This window comes from Branchiostoma lanceolatum, chromosome 1 (assembly GCF_035083965.1).
Source record: "Branchiostoma lanceolatum isolate klBraLanc5 chromosome 1, klBraLanc5.hap2, whole genome shotgun sequence".
Taxonomy (NCBI): domain Eukaryota; kingdom Metazoa; phylum Chordata; class Leptocardii; order Amphioxiformes; family Branchiostomatidae; genus Branchiostoma; species Branchiostoma lanceolatum.
In genome coordinates this window covers 31516104-31538018 of record NC_089722.1, presented here as the reverse complement: position 1 = coordinate 31538018, position 21915 = coordinate 31516104, and the positions used below count along the sequence as shown (strand labels likewise).

At 40.8% G+C, this 21915-nt stretch overlaps 1 protein-coding gene and 2 long non-coding RNA genes across 3 annotated transcripts; 1 reads left to right on the top strand and 2 right to left on the bottom strand.

Annotated features, from left to right (window-relative positions):
* Positions 1–14: 14 nt before the first annotated feature.
* LOC136448906 (uncharacterized) lies at positions 15–2655 on the bottom strand. The gene is made up of 2 exons (XR_010757947.1): positions 1612–2655; positions 15–626 (listed from the first exon to the last, which is right to left on the bottom strand). It is a non-coding gene; the product is annotated as an uncharacterized lncRNA (long non-coding RNA).
* A 4550-nt stretch (positions 2656–7205) lies between these two features.
* LOC136421905 (ABC-type oligopeptide transporter ABCB9-like) lies at positions 7206–8812 on the bottom strand. The gene is made up of 3 exons (XM_066409520.1): positions 8675–8812; positions 8247–8543; positions 7206–7840 (listed from the first exon to the last, which is right to left on the bottom strand). Exons 1-3 carry the CDS (start codon positions 8810–8812, stop codon positions 7586–7588), a joined length of 690 nt encoding a protein of 229 aa, XP_066265617.1. The 3' UTR covers positions 7206–7585.
* A 4437-nt stretch (positions 8813–13249) lies between these two features.
* LOC136448901 (uncharacterized) lies at positions 13250–20661 on the top strand. The gene is made up of 3 exons (XR_010757945.1): positions 13250–14238; positions 14658–14782; positions 19518–20661. It is a non-coding gene; the product is annotated as an uncharacterized lncRNA (long non-coding RNA).
* The last annotated feature ends 1254 nt before the right edge of the window (positions 20662–21915 follow it).

Below are 21915 nucleotides of genomic sequence, written 5' to 3'. Positions count from 1 at the left end.
CCCAGCGCAGCACGTTCTCTTGATTTGATTTATTCGACTGTAAAAAGTACAGCCAGGGCTACCCAACTAGCCAAATGCTATAACAAAGGGTTAGCCCTGGGAACAGTATTCATTACAAACGTTCACAGAGTTCATTACAAATGTTCACAAAGCACGCCAAACAGATACATAAAAACGTCAAGCTAAAAACATAGAAGAAACAAACTTTAAAAAAACAGCACAAAACTGAGCGCCTATGGCAGAAATGCACGAGACTAAACTATACATAAAATCGTTGACAACTCAAAGCCAAAACTTAGGTTTACAGTACGTACTAGGTTACTTGGGTTATACAATACATATATCAAATATTTCAGTCAATATTTACAGAGTATTTGTTGCCGAGTGATGTGCAGAGTTTGTTTTTGAAGGAGCTGACGGTGAGTGATGTTACCAGGAAGAGAGTTCCACAGTGAAATCGCTCTACTAAGAAATGTTCTTTTGGATCTAAGAAATGTTCTCTGGGATCTGGTTCTCTTCTTTATCCTGTTGCCATCCAGTGTATCCCGTCTCCTCTTTGATATGCGTCTCGTTCGCAGTCTGAAGGCTTTTTAACAGGAGTAGGTCCACATATTACCCCGCCATCTCTGAGAAAATATATAATGAGAAAAAAACATAGTCAGAGAAAGTCGCCCGATATGATAATGATGAAGAGAAAGGTCAAAGGTGAAGGCCCCTGAGACGTAAACAAAACCCGCATGGGCGTCGTTATGCAAATTAAGACAATGGTCGAGGCGACTACTACGACAACTGTTTACAAGCCTGGTGAGGGGTCTTGACCTTTAACCCTGCACATTCGTACTCGGGCTTATCTGAGAACTCGAATATTTCCCTAAGGATACAACAACATAGCTCGTGATTTGTGCACCATTTCTAACGGTATATTGAAGGTACAAACCGACAAAGGGTAGATGTTAGCCGTGGCGACTAACGAAGGGAGTTTTTGCTTGATATTACATATACTTTCCCTTCTTAGTCGTGGGGCACGCCAGAAATTCACTTCTACTCTAGCGACGCCGGCCTTTTAACTTGCACGCCGGGCCCGATTCTTGTTCTCCCTGAACTCCCAACGCCCTTACCTGCGCCGCCGGGCACTTTAGCAACGCCGGAAACCACAAGTTAATCCAAAATGGGGGTTGATGCGGCAGAAGTCAATGGAAAACAGCATCGGGGCCGCCATTTTTCGTTCAAAAATGCAAAGAGAGTGACGTCATCGCTTGTACAGTCTGATTGGTCAAATCCAGTCATGTGAGTGAACGCACATGACTGGCGGCGCAGGTACCTAAGGGCGTTGGGAGTTCAGGGAGAACAAGAATCGGGCCCGGCGTGCAAGTTAAAAGGCCGGCGTCGCTAGAGTAGAAGTGAATTTCTGGCGTGCCCCACGACTAAGAAGGGAAAGTATATGTAATATCAAGCAAAAACTCCCTTCGTTAGTCGCCACGGCTACATCCCATGCATTACAGCTCATAGCCCCCCTCCCCATCAATTTGCGATCGCAAATTTACTTCTTATTGCAATTCACGACAGAACAAGCACCTACCAGAAAACATTAACGATAAAAATAGCTCTTACCTGTAGGACTAGGTGATAGCGGTCTCTATGACTTTTGGATTTCCGCAAAATCCCGACATTTTGGAGGAGTCTCGGGAGGAGGATGAATACCGAAGACGATGACGCACAACAAAATGGCGGTAGTCAAAGGTGAGAGGTCATACACCTGATACAGACTTGTGTCAAATCACAGATCGCAGCATAACGCTTTGCTCTCTTTGTTTCACCCAGCAAAGATACCGTTCTACCTAATCTCCAAGCAGATCTAACGGTGACAAAGACCATTAACATTTAATGTTAAGAAATGTTGTATTCTACATGTTCACAAATCACGAAAGTCACCTCAGTTGACATCTACGCAATTGTTCACAGATCCGCTTGAGGTCGACACCCACACCTGGGGATCATATTATCACAGGACCTCAAGTGGTCCCACCACATCGACTCATAGAAACGGGAAGACATACCCGCACTCCTCTAGAACAACGATAAAGTAAACATTGTACTTTGAATAGAATACTGACGGAAGACGAATGTCATTTTGTGGTAGAATGTAGATTATACATGTATACCCAAGAAAGAAATAAACAGTGTAAGCTTGTACAAAACCTATTTCCGTACTTCCGTACATTTAAGTACTGTACAAAAATCCATATTCCTAATGCGGCTAGACAAACCTCCCTAGAAAAATCATGTCTGTTCTTTTATATCTACTATAACCGAACAGCGACGGAGGAGAAGTAGAATTTGTCTAAAGAGAGTCATATCATTTTTTAACCGTTAAGTGTACTTGTTATTTTGTTTTGTTGTGACCTGTACTTAGCCAAGTGTGGCAGAAATGTGCAATAAAGATCTCCATTCCATTACTGCAAAAGTATACAGTACTTTAGGTTTCCTGACACGAAGTATAAGAGGGGGCTTCTATAAAGGTGACGGCTTAGGCACACACAGCACCTGAGACCCAAGCTGGAGCACTTTTTATTTCTATACTGTTCATGTTGTTGTTTCAGCCACCCCCCATGTATTGTAAACATTTAACCAACATGTTTTTTTTTTGTCGCAGGTGACGTTTTTAGCATTTCAGAGTGTCCTCATTGGTTGGGCAGGTTCTGTCCTAGGTTGCGTACTTGACAGGTTAAGGTACATACCTATTTGCATTACCTAATGTTGCAATGAATTCATTTTTTTAAATTCTTCAGTGATTCTGTTTTACAAACTGACCAGCAAACAAAGCTGTTGGTGCATGCAACGACGAAGAATGGCCCACAGTCAAAATGAAAGGTTAATACCATATTTCAAAAGAAAGACACAAACAGGTGAACAGGTGACGTTAAATTTGCACTATGTAAGATTTGGTCAATACAGAAAGTCAGTTTTTCTACCATTTCTTTACATAGTATGTTGAATAAACATTGTAGAATGACATACCAGTATTCAGGAAGGAATGTTTCAACATCATTTCACCATACAAACATGTTTAAAACTGAACTTTCAAAGCCAGTTGGCAGTTGGGGCATTGTGGCCACACATGGCTTATCAGGCAACTGCCCAGTTGGGTGCCTGATTACAGTCACCACAGTTTCTGCCAAACCTCCTTACCAGAGTTCTAGCAGTTTTGAACGGGGAAAATCCGCTGTATCAGTTCCCTATAAACTTGGCTGATATATTTTATCCTCATTCAAAAAAAAAAGAGTGTTTTTGAAGAAGATGATCTTCATAACATCAGCTGTTATCTAGATCCACTGAAGTGTTGCTAAGTAGTTAGCCTACCCAGGGGTCCTGCCAGTGTGCAGGATGTTGTTGTTTACACCAGGTTGGGGTGGTGTCACAGACTTTTGCAGCTTGTTTTTGTATAGTTAAAAACACCAGACATGCCAGAAATAGACGAATTAATGATGGAAATATGCTGAAAAGTGGTTGTCCATGTCATTTGTATTAAGATTTGTTCACAAAAAATTTTTCAATTTTTGCGCCAAAATGTTACATAGTGCAGCTTTAACGTTATCTCTAACGTGAGTCATCAGCGGACCCAAATTCGAGATATGATGGTACCACTCTTAATGCTACATTATGTGGGTAATCAGTGCATTTCTATCGGGGTATAGTTCAAACCCCAGCATGCATCTACTCCAACAAGCAGTCAGCAAGACAAGTGGTTAGAAAGACCACTACGGCTATTGAATATTAATTTCCAATCTGCTAGTTCAAAACGAGCAGAACTACCATATCTCTTGGAAAGCCTGAAACCCGATATTTATATAGAACCAGAGACATGGCTAGACCCAACTATTGCAACCGCAGAAAATTTTCCAGACATGTTTAGGGTACATAGGAGAGACAGGAGCGGTCGCGGTGGAGGAGTCAAGTTTAGTTGCCGTCCGCAGTAATCTTGACAGCTTCACAGCCCCGGAGCTGGAAGTGGATGGATGCGAGCTCCTCTGGGTACGTGTCAAACTGAGAGGCAGGCGGCCTGTATACGTGGCTGCCTTCTACAGACCTGACGTCGGAGATGAACCTAGCCCGGTACGACTCGGTACATCGCTTCAGAGAGCATCCCGACTACAGAATGCAGCCTTACTCATAGGAGGTGATTTCAACCTTCCAGGCTGGGACTGGTCTACAACCACCCTGAAACCAAGGTCACCGTATCCTCACATTCACCAAAACTTTCTTCGAGTTTATTGTATGATAACGGGTGGGAACAACTGGTTAAACAACCAATTCGCAACACGTTGGATTTATTCCTTACAAATCTCCCGGACATGGTACCCCGGGTGGAAGTTATCCCAGGCCGCTCCGATCATTGTATCCCATACTGTGAGATTAACACAAGTGCCAGAAGGCAGAAACAACCACAACGCTAGATCCCTCTCTATGCCAGGGCAGACTGGGATGGCTTGAGGGAAGCAGCTAAGACACTTAGTGCAGAAGTTCAGGACTAGTGCAATAACAGCTCAACGGAAGAACTTTGGCACGTCTTCAAAGATGCTCTTTGACAGCCATTAAGAAATTTGTTCCACTTAAGACGTCAAGACCTAAGCCCAGTCAACCGTGGATCACTCCGAGCATTCGCAGGCTCATTCGCAGGAGAAATAAAAAATACCGTCTGATGAAGAAAACCGGCGAACTCGGTCTGAGAGAAGAGGTTAAGGGTTTGCTTCAACGACTGATAAGACATAGTTATTGGAACTATCTTAATTCTATTTTCATCGAAGAGGCAACTGTCTATAAAGCAGGAAACAAGAAGTTCTGGGCGGTTATAAAAAACAAGCGTTCCAGTCATGTCGGCATCGTTCCGCTTATGAAAGACGGTCGGCTCACAACTGACCCCCAGGAACAGGGCGGTGTTCCTGAACAATCACTTCCAATCGGTCTTCGGAGATGGGAAGCAATACACACATGAGGACTTTGTGAACAAGTCAGGTATGTCCACCAAAACCATACCTGAAATAAATTCCATTAACATCACACGCGAGGGAGTCACAGAGTTATTGAAGAAGCTCATCCCGCATAAGGCACCGGGTCCAAACGGCATGAATCCCAAATTACTACGGGAACTTGCGGTGGAGCTGGCACCTGCGTTAACCGTCATCTTTCAGTCATCACTGGCGTCTGGTGTTGTCCCAGATGACTGGAGGACTGCGTATGTTACTCCAATTTTCAAGAAGGGCGAACAGTACAATCCCGCCAACTATAGGCCGGTTTCGCTTACATGTATTGGTTGTAAAATCTTGGAACATATAGTTGTCAGCTCTTTGATGCAGCACTTTAAGACTCAAAAATTGTCAATGACAACCAACATAGTTTCCGACAACAACAAGATGATTCACTGGGTCAAGTATCAATACTCATTCTAGTTGTGCTATGTCGCCATTCACTGTACATCACGGTTGTTGTGCAATAACGTTCTTCTTATCTTACCTGGGTTTCTATTCCTTGCTTTGTAAACCACTGAGTCGTCTGACCCAGTTCCAAAACGCGGAGTTGTTTATCTTGTTGGGCCGGTTTCATTCACCCAGAGAGCTTACAAACGTAGGCAGGGTCAAAGGTTACGCTCTTCATATCACTAAAGTCAGAACAGGAACATCCACTTTACTCGGACTGCCTTATTAAGAGGTGGGATGGGCTACAAAGCAACGTGTTTATCTGTAACGCTCATGCTTTGTTACGCATACAACAGCAAATATTCTAAACTTCGAGTTAAAAAAAACCTAGATTGTTGTTAACTGCCACGACCGAGGAATTGTCCACTTTTGGTGGTACACTCCACGTCCGTGAAGGGACTGAGTGACAATATTTTGCTGTCGATGAAAAAAACAGAAAGGTGATTAATAGAAAATAGGGTATTGTCACAGAATAATTGGGTGGCTGCTTTTAAATTGACCCAGAACACTGCATGGCAGAAAAATGAAGAAGAAAAGGTGTTCTTGTAGCCTGGAAACCATACCATCGGGGGCTCTCCGATATCTCTATACGGCGCTGGGAGTGATGCCCGCCCGCCCAGACACCTTAGCCCACTCGTGGTGTGGGTTAACGGCCTTGGATTAAATTACTTCGCCCCCTAGCTATAAGGCGGCGGCGATATTGTCTATGGCAGCTTAAGTAGGAAAGGCTGCGAACAAAGTAAGTGAAGGGCTGACAGAAACGACTCAACCATAAGCAGACTGGGCCCGGTAAAACGCCCCTAAGCCGACCCCTGGAGACTGGGATCAGGCTAGTGTTCATGATGAGATGAGAAAGTTTGTCAAACTAGAGTCAATTCGAAGATTCACCATAGTCAATGACTTAATTTGAAATTGCAAAATATTTGCATCTTTGGTAAAAGACAAACATTGAACAATGCTTGGCCACCATCGCTCCGATCTCCTGTGACTAGTGTGAGTTTATACTTTAGGCGTCGGATGTATTTCTTGAAAATAACTCATGAAACGCAAAGCATTTTCTTGGCATTATATTTAGGTATAGGGACGGTGCACAAGTAGCTGTATACGTCGATGAAGATTAGACATCCAGGTAATAAGATACGCCAAAAAAACAGTTACTCATTTTCCACCACCTAAAACACAACCAGGGGCACTTGTTCAATCTCGAATCCACTGATATCCTTGACCGCGAACCCCGCTGGTTCGAACGTGGAGTGAAGGAGGCAATATATGAGAGGATATACAATCCAACCCTCAACAGGAAAGGAGGGCTAAGGGTGGAACTGTCTGGCACTTGGGACATGGCCTTGGGGGCAAACCAGCTTTAGCTCCTATATTAAAACAATAGAAGCTATTGTCCCCTTTTACTTCAACCTTGTCTTGAGTTGTCTAATTTGCTTTCTATTGGACTATCTAAAAATTTGTCTTCTCTTTATTTGCATATCAATTCATGAAGTTCGTGGTTATAAACCTGCTGTTCGACTTGCTCACAGTCACTGACGAAAAGTAGTGGATGTTACTTGAAACGTCTGACCGTTTCCAAAATCATATCCAGTTGTTTGAGTAACTGCTTTTTTGGCGCAAGTAGCTGTATAGTATGCTATTATTTCATATTCGTTGTTCAACATGGATGAAGATAGTTGAAAAACCTACGCCTTCAAAAACAAAGAAAAAAAGATCTAGGTGACAACGTTATCACTTGTTATGGACAATGCCATTTTTGTCAGTATTTTTTCAACCTTTATGTAACCTTGAAAGTATATAATATACACTCATTCGGCCGAGACCGATTTTCAAGACTTCAAGGGAGGAGGTCAGGGGTCCTTTTAACATATCATCGGAAAATATAACAAAAATGGTTTTACAAAGATAACGTTACAATCAGTATTCCGTAATCATATTCAGCATATAAAGGTATAAGTCGACGATATAACATCATTTCAATATACGGTTATCATAGTCAGTCCATGGTTACACGTCGCAAAATATTCTTGAATTGTAACTATAAATGTTTACTACGTCATAAATATATTAAATGATGGGGATCCGTGTCGTCATCATCACTGGACGAACTATCCGCAGTTGAGGACCCACTCTCTTAAATCATCGTCAGCTTCTGTGTCGTCAGACGTGTCCAGCCCTAGTAGCTGCCGCCGCACCATGTCGGCGTAGGTTCCGTCCCGCTGCATCAGCTCCTTGTGCCGTCCCTGCTCCACCACGCGCCCCTTGTCGATGACGATGATGCGGTCAGCCTTCTCCACGGTGCTCAGGCGGTGGGCGACGACGATGACCGTGTGTCTGTCGAGGTTGTTGATCGCTTGCTGAACCTGGTAGAACACATGAAAGGTTACACCCTAAAGTCCAACACCCCTATATTACGACATCATCTAATGCTAACCCTAACGTAGTTGTATGAGAATGTAGTCTTATACTCTAGAACCATAGGGCTGTACCCAACATGAGGAGCTCATGAAAAATGCACATTTCAGGTTTGTATTGTAGAAGACAATGTAGATACTATTATACAGTAGTCTTTCTTAATGTTTTTTTTTTCAGAATTGGTTCCTTACTTTTGGGTAGTCTGTTGGATCTGCAGAGGAAAGGACATGGTAGCCACTAATATCGTTCGTCTTTTTTTTTTCGTTTCTGATTTGCGTCAGAAATAGAAGTCCTCTCTTTTGAGTTTATTGCACAAATCTGTACGTTTACATTATTTTAACTCCTCATGCGCACCATTTGTTCGCTCTCGTCATCTAAAGCGCTGGTGGCCTCGTCCAGTAGCAGCACCGCTGGTCTCCTGATCAGCGCCCGGGCGATCGCCACCCTCTGCTTCTGCCCCCCAGACAGCTGCATCCCCTTCTCCCCAGTCCCTGTCTCGTACCCCTCAGGCAGCTCCATGATGAACTGATGGGCGTTGGCCTGCCTAGCAACGTGCTGCACCTCCGCCAAGCTGCAGTTGTCCAGGCCATAGGAGATGTTGTCCTTGATGGAGCGGGCAAACAGAACCGGCTCTTGTCCAACCAAATACACCTAAAACATCAACGGTGATAGCTTTTTAATGCCGGATAAGTGAGCTTCGGCTCAAAAGTATTGTTGAACTTGGACAATAGCCCCTCGTACTAAAAAGAGACCGAATCAGCAAGTATAAAAAGAGAACTTACCACACGGTGTAGAAACTTGTGATCATACGCCTTGATGGGGTGACCATCTATCAGCACCTGGCCTGACATGGTCTCATAGAAGTGTTCCAGCAGGTTGACACCATATGGCGGTTCATACCAGTCAAAAGCGAAATACATTGTATTTGGGCGAAATACACTGTATTTGGAAGCCAAATATACTGTATTTCGTAAATACACTGTATTTCGCCAAATACAACGTATTTCATCCAAATACAATGTATTAGCGAAATACAGCGTGTTTCGCCAGGTACACTGTATTTCGCCAAATACAACGTATTTCACCCAAATACAATGTATTAGCGAAATACAGTGTCCTAAAGCGATGTATTAGACCCAGTACAATATATTTCACCCCAGTACAATGTATTTCACTGTATAGACCCAGTACACTGTATTTCACCCCAGTACAATGTATTAATCCCACTACAATATCTTAGTACGGTATACTGTATTTGGGCCACCCTGCTACCTGCAGTTCTGCCAGACTCCGCAAAGCATACATGGCGACACAGCACTTAGTCTAGTGTTTCACGTGTAGTACCACTACAATCACGACAGTCTGCCTAAGGTATTTGGGCCAAGACAATGCATTCTAAGATACTCTCCACAAGAGAATCGCCCAGGCTGGTTGGGAAAGTATCGAAATATGGATAAATATCTGGTTTGGTTGGCGTGTCCTAGTGCCTCACACTCAAAAGGCTAACCTCTATGATAGCATAATTTGCACTTCATTGTATACATCTCTGTCTAAGCTACCTGCATACCAAATATCATGGAAATCCATTGTTCACTTGTTCAGTTATTCCCCTTAGAAGATTTTCACAATAACGCCACTGCAGTTCCAGAGCGAGCTGCTAGGGAGCCCAGACCGACACCACTTCTTTATTACATCACAACCTATCTGCCACCCAAAAATCAAGACCATAGCACGTCAAGGTCAAAAGATACAAAAACTGAAGTTCTGCTGCAGTACTAAGGTCACATACCAGGGAGCTCAAAATCGACCCTGAATTTCGGCTTCCCAACACATACCAAATGTCATCGTAATCCATCAAGAGGCTCTTGAGTTATTCTGACTAGAGTAGTCCGGAAACACAAACAGACAAACAGACAGACACACACACAGACACACCCAAAACTATATCTCCATTTTTCATTGAGATGATAAGACGGAAATCAGTCATTTCTTTGTTCAGTCATTTTCCTTGGAAGATTTTGACAAAAATGCCGCTGCAGTTCCAGAGCAAGTTGCTAGGGGCCAAACCTACAGCACTTCTTCCTTACATCACATCTGCCACCAAAAGATCAAGGCCATAGCACGTCCACGTAAAGCATTATGTACACTGACGCATGGTACACACTGCAACTGAGCTCAACTGGTAACGTCGTAGTACTTCGGATCCGGGATCGAGTCCGTGCATGTTTTTTTTTAGATATTAAATATAAAAAATATATATTAATATTATATTGATCTATCAATATCATATTCATGAATATCATTTTTTATTAATAAATAAATAAATATTTTATTTTTGTTATTTTTAGATATTCATTTAATATATACAAAGCCTTTGTCTTATGAACAGGACTTCATAGATTCCAAACCCGGCATTCGAATTTTTCTGTTTCTAGTAATGGAAAATACCGTGCAGCGGCTCCTATGCGCGGTAAGATGATTCTTGCAAAACACTCGCCACTAAACTTTTATTCCCGATGTAAACAGGGGCTCTTGATGTTGTTTGCAAAACAGCGATCCTTTGTTACAGTAGCAAATTCTCCATTGTTCAGTATCGACTTCATTCAGACAACACGGACGTGGAAAGTGACGCCGCTCGGCACAAAAATATGGGAATTTTCATGAATTTTAGCAAAATTATCCAGGAAAATAAGGAAGAAATGTTGCAAATGCGGAAACCAGGGATAAATAGGGATGAGGTAGCTGTTAATTGGTTTAAACACTTGTTTGACATTTGGTAGTCATTTTAGATAGAACCTTAGCTGTTATGAACTTCTATTTCACTTAATTACCATAGTGCTGATGATTCAATGGTGCTTTTCAAATTGTATGTTTTATTGCGTGCTATGTACATAATTACATTGATAGCTTTTATAATGAGCCTATTGTACATTTTACAAATAAGTACAAGTTGTAGGCCAAGGCCAGCTTTTTCAAAAGCACTTAAGTTAAGTGACGTAACTTCAAAATTGCTTTCCCCAATCTGCCTTTCTCTATTAAAACAGTACTCCTTTCCCAAAATGACAATTTTTCTTATAGACTCAACAGCCCTTGAGTGACTTTCTCTGGCAGATTTTACTTCAAGAAAAGGAAAAAGACAATCCACACTCATAAACGTAGACAAAACGCCAGTTTTTTGAAAAGCACTTGTTTCCTGACCGTTTTATTTTGATCGGTCCATAAAAAATACCGGTTTTGTAAGAAATACCCCTAGTCGCAGAGGTATCGCTGAATCTTAGCTTACCCGCGAACGTCGGCCGAGCTGCTAAAAGTCACCAGAAGCTCGCGTAATCGAAGGGACTTCGGCCGTACTTGATTTGTGACAAGTCTCTGCTTGACTAACCCGGCTATAGGGAGAATATTGCCAGATGGAGGCTAATTTGTGACGGGGGCTCCAGGACGGGACGGTAAACCGTGGTCCAGCGTTCGTTGTGCTTGTCGAAGATCGTCGAAAACCCCCATGACCCCGGGGCGGTACAATCAAAAACCTCATTAACATAGCATCTGTCTTCATTGTCACGATCAGTGGAAGAATATCTCTTAACTTTGCTAAACTGGATCGATATCACTGTCACACTGATCAGGACCGTACATGGGGGCCTGCATGTCCTTTTACGTAGAGCGTAACTAGAGTTCCACGACCTCATACCTTCGCCAAATGATTTTAACCTTTATGACTGACATATTAGGAGTGTTTCTCATCAATTATATATCATACCAGTTGATCGTATTCACCCAAATAACAGAAGTTGTCCAAAGTATGAGCTTAACAAAGAAGTTTATGCTAACATTTATCATCAATTATGCAACATACCAAATATCAAGACAATCTATCCAATCCTATTTGAGTTATGCTGGTCATTTACACACAAACACACACACACATACAAACGCTACCGTATGCATAACCTTCTCGGCGAAGAATCAGCCATATTGATTTTACGTAGAGCGTTACCGACCCCTCCAATTCAACGTAGAGCATAATCGGTGTATTTTGCGCAGAACGTTATTTGTCACTATAATTCTGCATAAGGCGTAGCTACCTGGAATTTAGCGTAAAACGTAGTTGATAAATTGTACACTGTGTGCGTTTTTACAGATACCGGTACCCGACTTGCAAGACGGGTATCCGCCGCACTTCCTGGTTACATTGTCTCATCGGTGCACAGATTGAACATCCTGCATGCACAGATGGCCATAGACCTAAGACCTGCAAGGCACTATCTGGCCTTACGAGGCTTTTCTTGGCGGGAACATAACTCCACCATCCTGCTCTCCACTAAACGCATTTTCTGCGCTACCACATGATCCCACATACGAGAACGACTTTAGACCATGCGCCGTATGGTATACGGCCCTTTTCTGTTTTGCCAGGTACATGTAGGATGTAGTAACGTTATTTTTATGATCAAATGAAATGTTAGTTTCTCTCATGTAGCAAATCCGTAGGCCGCTGCAGCAACACACTCAGAGGTGGCCTAAAAGAATGATTAATGCATTCTCCCTTGTCTGAGTGAACTTGTCAGCGCTGTTATCGACAGCCTTCGATTCTTACTTTTAAATCGTCAAAGAATCGTCAAAATATAGGAACTGCCATTTCAGAGGGTTAGATTTTGAAAATTTTACGGGGACCATCCCCCTTATAAATCGCCCGCCTTCGGCTTTCGGTTGTGGCATATGATACAGTGTAATCTACACACACACACAAAACGTACAGGAGTCCAGGCTATGTTCCGGCATCACTTATATAGGGAGCTGGCCGTTATAATTCAAGACTACTAAGTATGTTATTGTCACCTCCAAACATTATACATTACCAACTTTGACGCCTTGGTTCAGCCGCTAGGTTTTTGAGTCCTCCATAATGCATTGGGAAACTTCAGAATTTCAGAGTTTATCGTAGAGCGTAGAGAGGCTACCTTGATTTAGCGTAATGCGTAGCCGGCCCTTCGAATTTAGGGTAAAGCGTTGTCGGAAAAGCTAATAGGATCCTAATGTAGTACATTGATCGACACTCCTAACAACTATTGCATAATAGGCAATGACCTACTATAAACGTTATACATGTATTTTGCTATTAGATACGTCAAATCATAAGCCCATCATTTTTGGTTTGTCCCCCTGTCTATAATGGCTGATGATCCCTTCCGTCGCACGAGCGCCCCGCTGTGACAGCATCTGGGGCCTAGCACAGTTGGCTGGGACAAGGAAGTTTAACCTCTTGGTTGAGATAACTTCTGCTTGGAGTTTAGCCGTGTGCAACTTGCCAGAATGACAGTTGCATAATCCTTTGTCTATAATTCATCCTTTGACTTTCTGAAAAGCTGCCTTCTCGTCTTTTTCAACAACGCACATGACCCCCGGGCCGTCCTACGAAAATATGACGCCTGTTGCATGAAGGCCAAGGGGCATGGCGGCTGGGCACACAAATGGTCACAGAATGCGATGGAAGCTTCCCTGGGTGGAGCAAGGAGGTTTTATAAAACCTCCTTGGGTGGAGAAAGGGAAACTGTGTAAGTCGAAAATGAACTGTCAGGAATGTGAATCAAGAACGTCTCGATTTCGGTTCGATAGTTTAGACTGACAGATCAGTCTACCCATTCGGCCACTCGATTTCCAGTTATAGTAGTCTGTATGATGCCACAAGGTCAAACTCACACCGCAATAATGTCTGATTGGAAACCATCCCCTCTCGACCCCCTTTCCCCTATCCCCCGAGGCACATAATTGACGGCATAAAAGCCATGGCATGCTGGGGGGTTTTACTAGTTGCAGGCCACTAGCGTGGTTTAGTTGGCGGTGTGTGTGGCCTGTGAGGCTCCCAAATTGTCCTCTTCGCGTTCTGAGTTACCACAAAACTCCTACCATGGGCGTTGTGCTGTGTGCTACCTAAAGTTCTGGAACCTCAGCTGGAAGACACGTGCAGACTTGGACGGGGTGAACACGGAACAGAAATGTCTTCCACTTGAAACAGTAGGGTTTCTTGTTTCACATTCGTTGGACTCTCAGTTCCTATCAACTAAATTCGAAACGACTTGTCTGGCAGCATTGATATTGCCAATGCACTACAAGTTACAACATATCCGGAGAGCCAAGATGAAGAGATAGCTAGAGTGAGCAGTGAAAAGGCTCGGAATGCCTGGACTTTTCCATTTGCCCAAAGATTTGAGTGGCGCGCGCCAGGGACTACATACTCAGCGGGACGTGGATCATCACATACCAGTGGCGGTGGTGACTACATAATTTTCTACAAGCTCAGCGACAAAAACAGCTGCAAAACGCATTCTTTGGGACTACATCGCAAAAGGTAATGACAGTGTTTGTTTGTTATAGAATTAAACTATGGATGTGCAACTATAATACAACCGCTATGTACCTTCATGTATTGCATTTCAAATACCGTTGATGCTGTACAAGTTAGTACAACCCTTTGAAAAATACTGGCCGTGTTCGTTAATCACGGCTTGGATAAGTATGTCCATCATACTCGCAGAGTCAGTGTGAAGTTAAGTCAGTATTGATTTGACTTCGTTTACCCAGGAGCCATTTGTAAGTAGGTCTCGTCACGTCCGGTAGGGGAAAAGCGATGATGTCTTGTTCATATCATAGAACACGTAGAGTTTGAGTAGCGTGTTTCGGTCAGGTAGTAATTGTTTTCATATCGGAATCATCGTCAGAACGTAAGTTATATATGTAACATTATGTATAATTTCTCTAAACCCGTAGGAGATCATAAAGACAAGTTCCTCCTGTACAAGCGCTGACGGAAACCAGTCGGGAACACCAACAAAGCAGAAGCTGTGACCAGCTAATTGGAACCAGGTTTGGACGCGGAATGAGACGGAATGAAGGTAGGGGCATTGCAATACTCGTAGCGTGACTTGTTTTGTTTTCAGAAACTGAGAAAGCAGGCACGCTTCACATTTTCTTTTCCCCCTTTTCCTAGATGTGGCATTGAAATGAAAGCTGTGACAGGCTTCACCACAGGTAAAAACAGGATGGTTTATCTGTTTTTACTTCCATGAAAAATGAAGGTATTGTTTTTGGTGTGTGTGTTCGTGTGTGTTTGTTCCCAAATAATTGTGGTTAGCATAACTTATGAACCCCTTGATAGATTGTAACAATATTTGGTATGTAGCTGTTGGAAAGACAAAGGTCAAGGTTAGTTTCTGCCCCCAAGACGTCTTTGTCTACCTGTCAGTAAACAGGATAACTCGAGAATACCTTGATTGATTGTCTTAATATTTGGTGTGTTGGTAAGCCTTGATGAGACCTCAAAATGATTAGATTTTTAGCCCCCTCGTGTCTTTCTATTAAGTTACGGCAGTGGAACTTACACTAGTTACAGTTTTTATTATCTATTATTCTGAGATGCTATGATCATGTTGTTTATGGCAGGGCTCGAAATTCATTTCTAGCAATAGGTGCACTGGTGCACACAACACAGACGAATAGGTGCACAGAAATATTTTTGGGTGCACCACATAAAATTAAGTTGAATGTCAGCAAAACATGATTACAACGTTTAACGCTACTGCCTCTCTGAAGAACTTTAAGCTGTAATTCTATAGCTAACTTCAAAATCTCAATACATACAGTAATACACTGTCAAAAATTAGGCGCACAGCTTCAATTTTGGGTACTCAAACGTGCACATGAACCAAGTATTTCGAGCCCTGTATGGTATGATAGTTGTTTGTTTACTTTCAGGTTTGGGTTGTCCAGCAGAATCCTTGAGCTATACTTTGTTTTATTTTGCAAAGCAATTAATGCTTTGCCTCTACACAGCAAACAGCGTACCAACATTGTTCAGCATCATGTCATTATGTCCCATCACCTATCAGAAGAATAGCTGAAAGAATCATTGGTTATGTACATTCTGTACAGCAATTAAGTCTAGTTAAGATAAGTTAGAGGCTAACAGTTTAGTGTTTGAGTCTAGTTAAGATAAGTTAGAAGCTACCAAGTAAGTGTTTAAGTCTAATTAAGATAAGTTAGAAGCTAACAAGTAAGTGTTTAAGTCTATGTAAGCTAAGTTAGAAGCTAACAAGTTAGTGTTTAAGTCTAGTTAGGATAAGTTAGAAGCTAACAAGTTAGTGTTTAAGTCAAGTTAAGATAAGTTAGAACCTAAGAAGTAAGTGTTTAAGTCTCGTTAAGATAAGTTAGAACCTACCAAGTTAGTGTTTAAGTCTAGTTATTAGTTAAGATAAGTGTTTCAGCCTAATTAAGATTAGTGTTTAAGTCAAGTTAGGATAAGTTGGAACCTAACAAGTTAGTATTTAAGTCTAGTTAAGTTAAGTTAAGTCTAGTTAAGTTAATTCAAGTCAAGGTAGGATAAGTTAGAACCTAGCAAGTTAGTATTTAAGTCTAGTTAAGTTAAGTTAAGTCTAGTTAAGTTAAGTCTAGTTAAGTCAAGTCAAGTTAAGTCAAGTCAAGTCAAGTCAAGTCAAGTCAAGTCAAGTCAAGTTAAGTCTAGTTAAGTTAAGTTAAGTCTAGTCTAGTTAAGTTAAGTTAAGTCTAGTTAAGTTAAGTCTAGTTAAGTTAAGTTAAGTCTAGTTTAGTTAAGTTAAGTCTAGTTAAGTTAAGTCTAGTTAAGTTAAGTTAATTTAAATTAAGTCTAGTTAAGTTAAGTTAAGTCCAGTTAAGTTAAGTTAAGTTAAGTTAAGTTAAGTCCAGTTAAGTTAAGTCTAGTTAAGTTAAGTCTAGTTAAGTTAAGTTTAGTCTAGTTAAGTTAAGTCTAGTAAAGTTAACTTAAGTCTAGTTAAGTTAAGTCTAGTTTAGTTAAGTTAATTTAAATTAAGTCTAGTTAAGTTAAGTTAAGTCCAGTTAAGTTAAGTTAAGTTAAGTCCATTTAAGTTAAGTCTAGTTAAGTTAAGTTAAGTCTAGTTAAGTTAAGTTAAGTTAAGTTAAATCTAGTTAATACAAGTCAAGTCAAGTTAAGTTAAGTTAAGTTAAGATAAGTTAGAAGCTAACAATTTCGTGTTTAAATCTAGTTAAGTTAAGTTTGTGTTTTACAGGTGAGCCAGGCTGTTTGTGTGTTGTTTGTATTTTACAGGTATGGCGAGCTGTTTGTGTGTTTTAATTTTTTATATGTGTGACAAGTTGGTTGTGTGTTGTTTGTGTTTTGCAGGTGAGCCAAGCTTCTTGTGTGTTGTTTGTGTTTTACAGGTGAGCCAAGCTGTTTGTGTTTTTTTTGTTTTACAGGTGAATCAAGCTTTTTGTGTGTTGTTTGTGTTTTATATATGTTGCAAGTTGGTTGTAGGTTGTTTGTGTTTTACAGGTGATCCAAGCTGTTTGTGTGTTGTTTGTGTTTTACAGGTTAGACAAGCTGTTTGTGTGTTGTTTGTGTTTTACAGGTTAGACAAGCTGTTTGTGTGTTGTTTGTGTTTTACAGGTTAGACAAGCTGTTTGTGTGTTGTTTGTGTTTTACAGGTGAGCCAAGCAGCTGTTTGTGTACTGTTTGTGTTTTACAGGTATGACAAGCTGTTTGTGTGTTGTTTGTGTTTTACAGGTTAGACAAGCTGTTTGTGTGTTGTTTGTGTTTTACAGGTTAGACAAGCTGTTTGTGTGTTGTTTGTGTTTTACAGGTTAGACAAGCTGTTTGTGTGTTGTTTGTATTTTACAGGTTAGACAAGCTGTTTGTGTGTTGTTTGTGTTTTACAGGTTAGACAAGCTGTTTGTGTGTTGTTTGTGTTTTACAGGTTAGACAAGCTGTTTGTGTGTTGTTTGTGTTTTACAGGTTAGACAAGCTGTTTGTGTGTTGTTTGTGTTTTACAGGTTAGACAAGCTGTTTGTGTGTTGTTTGTGTTTTACAGGTGAGCCAAGCAGCTGTTTGTGTACTGTTTGTGTTTTACAGGTATGACAAGCTGTTTGTGTGTTGTTTGTGTTTTACAGGTTAGACAAGCTGTTTGTGTGTTGTTTGTGTTTTACAGGTTAGACAAGCTGTTTGTGTGTTGTTTGTGTTTTACAGGTTAGACAAGCTGTTTGTGTGTTGTTTGTATTTTACAGGTTAGACAAGCTGTTTGTGTGTTGTTTGTGTTTTACAGGTTAGACAAGCTGTTTGTGTGTTGTTTGTGTTTTACAGGTTAGACAAGCTGTTTGTGTGTTGTTTGTGTTTTACAGGTATGACAAGCTGTTTGTGTGTTGTTTGTGTTTTACAGGTGAGCCAAGCAGCTGTTTGTGTACTGTTTGTGTTTTACAGGTATGACAAGCTGTTTGTGTGTTGTTTGTGTTTTACAGGTTAGACAAGCTGTTTGTGTGTTGTTTGTGTTTTACAGGTTAGACAAGCTGTTTGTGTGTTGTTTGTGTTTTACAGGTTAGACAAGCTGTTTGTGTGTTGTTTGTGTTTTACAGGTGAGCCAAGCAGCTGTTTGTGTACTGTTTGTGTTTTACAGGTATGACAAGCTGTTTGTGTGTTGTTTGTGTTTTACAGGTATGACAAGCTGTTTGTGTGTTGTTTGTGTTTTACAGGTTAGACAAGCTGTTTGTGTGTTGTTTGTGTTTTACAGGTTAGACAAGCTGTTTGTGTGTTGTTTGTGTTTTACAGGTTAGACAAGCTGTTTGTGTGTTGTTTGTGTTTTACAGGTTAGACAAGCTGTTTGTGTGTTGTTTGTGTTTTACAGGTATGACAAGCTGTTTGTGTGTTGTTTGTGTTTTACAGGTATGACAAGCTGTTTGTGTGTTGTTTGTGTTTTACAGGTTAGACAAGCTGTTTGTGTGTTGTTTGTGTTTTACAGGTTAGACAAGCTCTTTATGTGTTGTTTGTGTTTTACAGGTAGGACAAGCTGTTTGTGTGTTGTTTGTGTTTTACAGGTGAGCCAGGCTGGTTGTGTGTTGCTTGTGTTTTACAGGTATGACAATCTGTTTGTGTGTTGTGTTGTGTTTTGTTTTGTTTCCTGAGTCTAGTTATGATAAGTTAGAAGCTAACATAAATGTTTAATTCTAGTTAAGATAAGTTAGAATCTAACAAGTTAGTGTCTAAGCCTAGTTAAGATAAATTAGAAGCTAACAAGTTAGTGTTAAACGTCTAGTTAAGATAAGTTGGAAGCTAAGAAGTAAGTACTTAAGTTTAATAAGATAAGTAAGAACCTAAACACGTTAGTGTTAAAGTCTAGTTATGATAAAAGTTAGAAGTTTTAAGTCTAGTTAAGTTAGAAGGTAGCACGTTAGTGTTAAAGTTTAGTTAAGATAAGTAAGAGCCTAACATGGTAGTGTTTTAGTCTAGTTAAGATAAGTAGGAACCTAACAAGTTAGTGTTTAATTAAGTCTAGTTAAAACAAGTTAGAACCTGACAAGTTAGTGTTTAAGTCTAGTTAAGACAAGTTAGAACCTAACAAGTTAGTGTTTAACTCTAGTTAAGTTAGAAGGTAGCACGTTAGTGTTAAAGTTAAGTTAAGATAAGTAAGAACATAACATGGTAGTGTTTAAGTCTAGTTAAGGTAAGTTAGAGTTAGTGATACATGTAGTTAAGGTAGGACGGCACAAATTGCTGGTGATGGGACATGATGAACTTGATCACCATTTGTTGTGACATGGACAACCTTTGTACGCTGTTTACTGCCCCTGTTTTTTGTTTCTTTTTTTCAGGGCAAAGGTATTCTGAATTGCGGCATTCAATGGGATGAAGAGGCCTTGAAGACCACATGGACACCTGAACCTGCTGCTCACACTTGCTGTCAGATGGCGGGGAGCAGTCCACTTTACCCAAACAACTGTACAGGATTTGAGCTTTATCATATGGTTGAGAAACGAAGAGCTGGCTGGCGTGACCCTCGCTCTTTTGAACCAACGTGACAAAACTAAGTGGTCAGTTAGACCACATGACTGGAAGCAAAGGAAAAACTTGTGGTATCTGAAAGACTAAGCAATGAAAATGACTTGGCAAACATTTTTCCTAATTGATTTGGTGCAGAGGTAGACTTTGAAGACTTAAGGACCCGAAAGATACTTAACACACCACATCACAGCTTGCATGTAACATGCTTGCTCTCATACATCATATAGACTGAGACTAAAGCGTCAGACATGATGCAAACATCAACCATACTCAGAGATTGGAGAAATGAAGACAGGTTTAAGGGATCATGGAAAGTTGTACCAGTCAGACCGAAAGAACGAGGTACTGATAGCTACTTTTTTATGTTATTGCCTGATATATGGTCTGTTGATTCATTGTTATTAAATACTGTTCACCAAGAAAACTTGTCAGTAGAAGAAGAATATTATTTTTCCATTGTTAATAAAACATAATTTAAGATTTCAAGTATTTATCATGTTAGTTTTTTGCTGAGTCAAGAAAATTCAGAAGCCAAACAAGTACCTTGTACTGAGTGCAAGACAACTTTCCAAAAGTTGATGTTGAAAATTATTAGAATGAGCTGGAATGTAAAACTTCACATTATGTAGTACTTTGTTATGTGAGAGTTTATAGGCTGCCGCCGCAAGTAAACCTACTAGACTCATTTTGTACCTGGAAGAGTAAAAAAATTACCAGATACATCTCACTACTAAAGTGGAAATTGGTCAAACAGGTTGGAAAATGCCATGAGCTAGCTGGACAGGTAAATATTATCAGACCACACATGTTGTTAATTTGAACACTATTTGCATAGTTAATCAGAAATTGATGCAACGAATCAGATATTTACAACATGTGTACTAGTACTAGTTATCTAAGAATAGGAGATAACGAATTCATATGGATCATTTCAATTAGAAACTTCTTTGCATATATCTATTGAGCAAAGTCTGCACTATTTGTGTCCGTAATTTGGCGACATGAGATCGTCGGTGGCTACAGTACTAGTGTCCGTGCTTTGTTTTATATCCATCCGAATGTACCCGTGGAATTCCAAGTAAAGCACAGCGAGGGGATGAGGGATTTGTTCAAAAGCAAGGCTCTCTCGCCTTTAAATGTAAAGTAATTGCTGAAAGTTCCGTCAGCAACAGAAGTGTCCATTCAATTGTATACATATATAGGTCCTCTCCTATATTCTCTTTCAACGCCCTGCAACTCTATACCGTGTTCCGTCTCCTGTGAGAATGGTCTACAGTTGCATAAACAGGTGAAACGTCGGTAATTTCCGTTGAAGACACGAAGGCGTAGCGGTAAATAGCGAGTTACCATTGTGCCCGCCGTAACACGAGCGCGTATATTGTCATTTCCCTTATAAAGACAGAAAAGTAAAACAAACACAATAACCATCTCATCAGAACAGCGAGAAATATGTCACCAAATCAGATGAGAATCACCGGGTACGAATTGTACAGAAATTCGGGGGATACGTCTGTCAATGAACACTTCAATGGACCTCCTATTGACGTGGAAACTGTTATAGGAAATGAAGAAGAGGAAGACTACCTCATGCGAATATGTCGACATGGTGAATTAGAGATCCAACAGGAATGTATTGAAGCACTTTTCAGGGAGGTTTTACCCTTTGAACCACAAATCGGGAATGGGAGGGGTACATTTTTACTGGCAAAAATCATCATCCTACATTACGAGGATAACTAGTCGCCTTCATTCGTCGATGAAGATTAGACATCCAGGTAATAAGATACGCCAAAAAGCAATTACTCAAACAACTGGATATGATTTTGGAAACGGTCAGACGTTTCAAGTAGCATCCACTACTTTTCGTCAGTGACTGTGAGCAGGATCAGTTGAACAGCAGGTTTATAACCACGAACTATGAATTGATATGCAAATAAGGAGAAGACAATTTTTTTTTTTTTTTTTTTTTAGATAGTCCAATAGAAAGCGAATTAGACAACTCAAGACAAGGTTGAAGTAAAAGGGGACAATAGCTCCTATTGTTTTAATATAGGAGCTAAAGCTGGTTTGCCCCCAAGGCTATGTCCCAGGTGCCAGACAGTTCCACCCTTAGCCCTCCTTATCCTCAATATATGAGAGGATATACAATCCAACCCTCAACAGGAAAGGAGGGCTAAGGGTGGAACTGTCTGGCACCTGGGACATAGC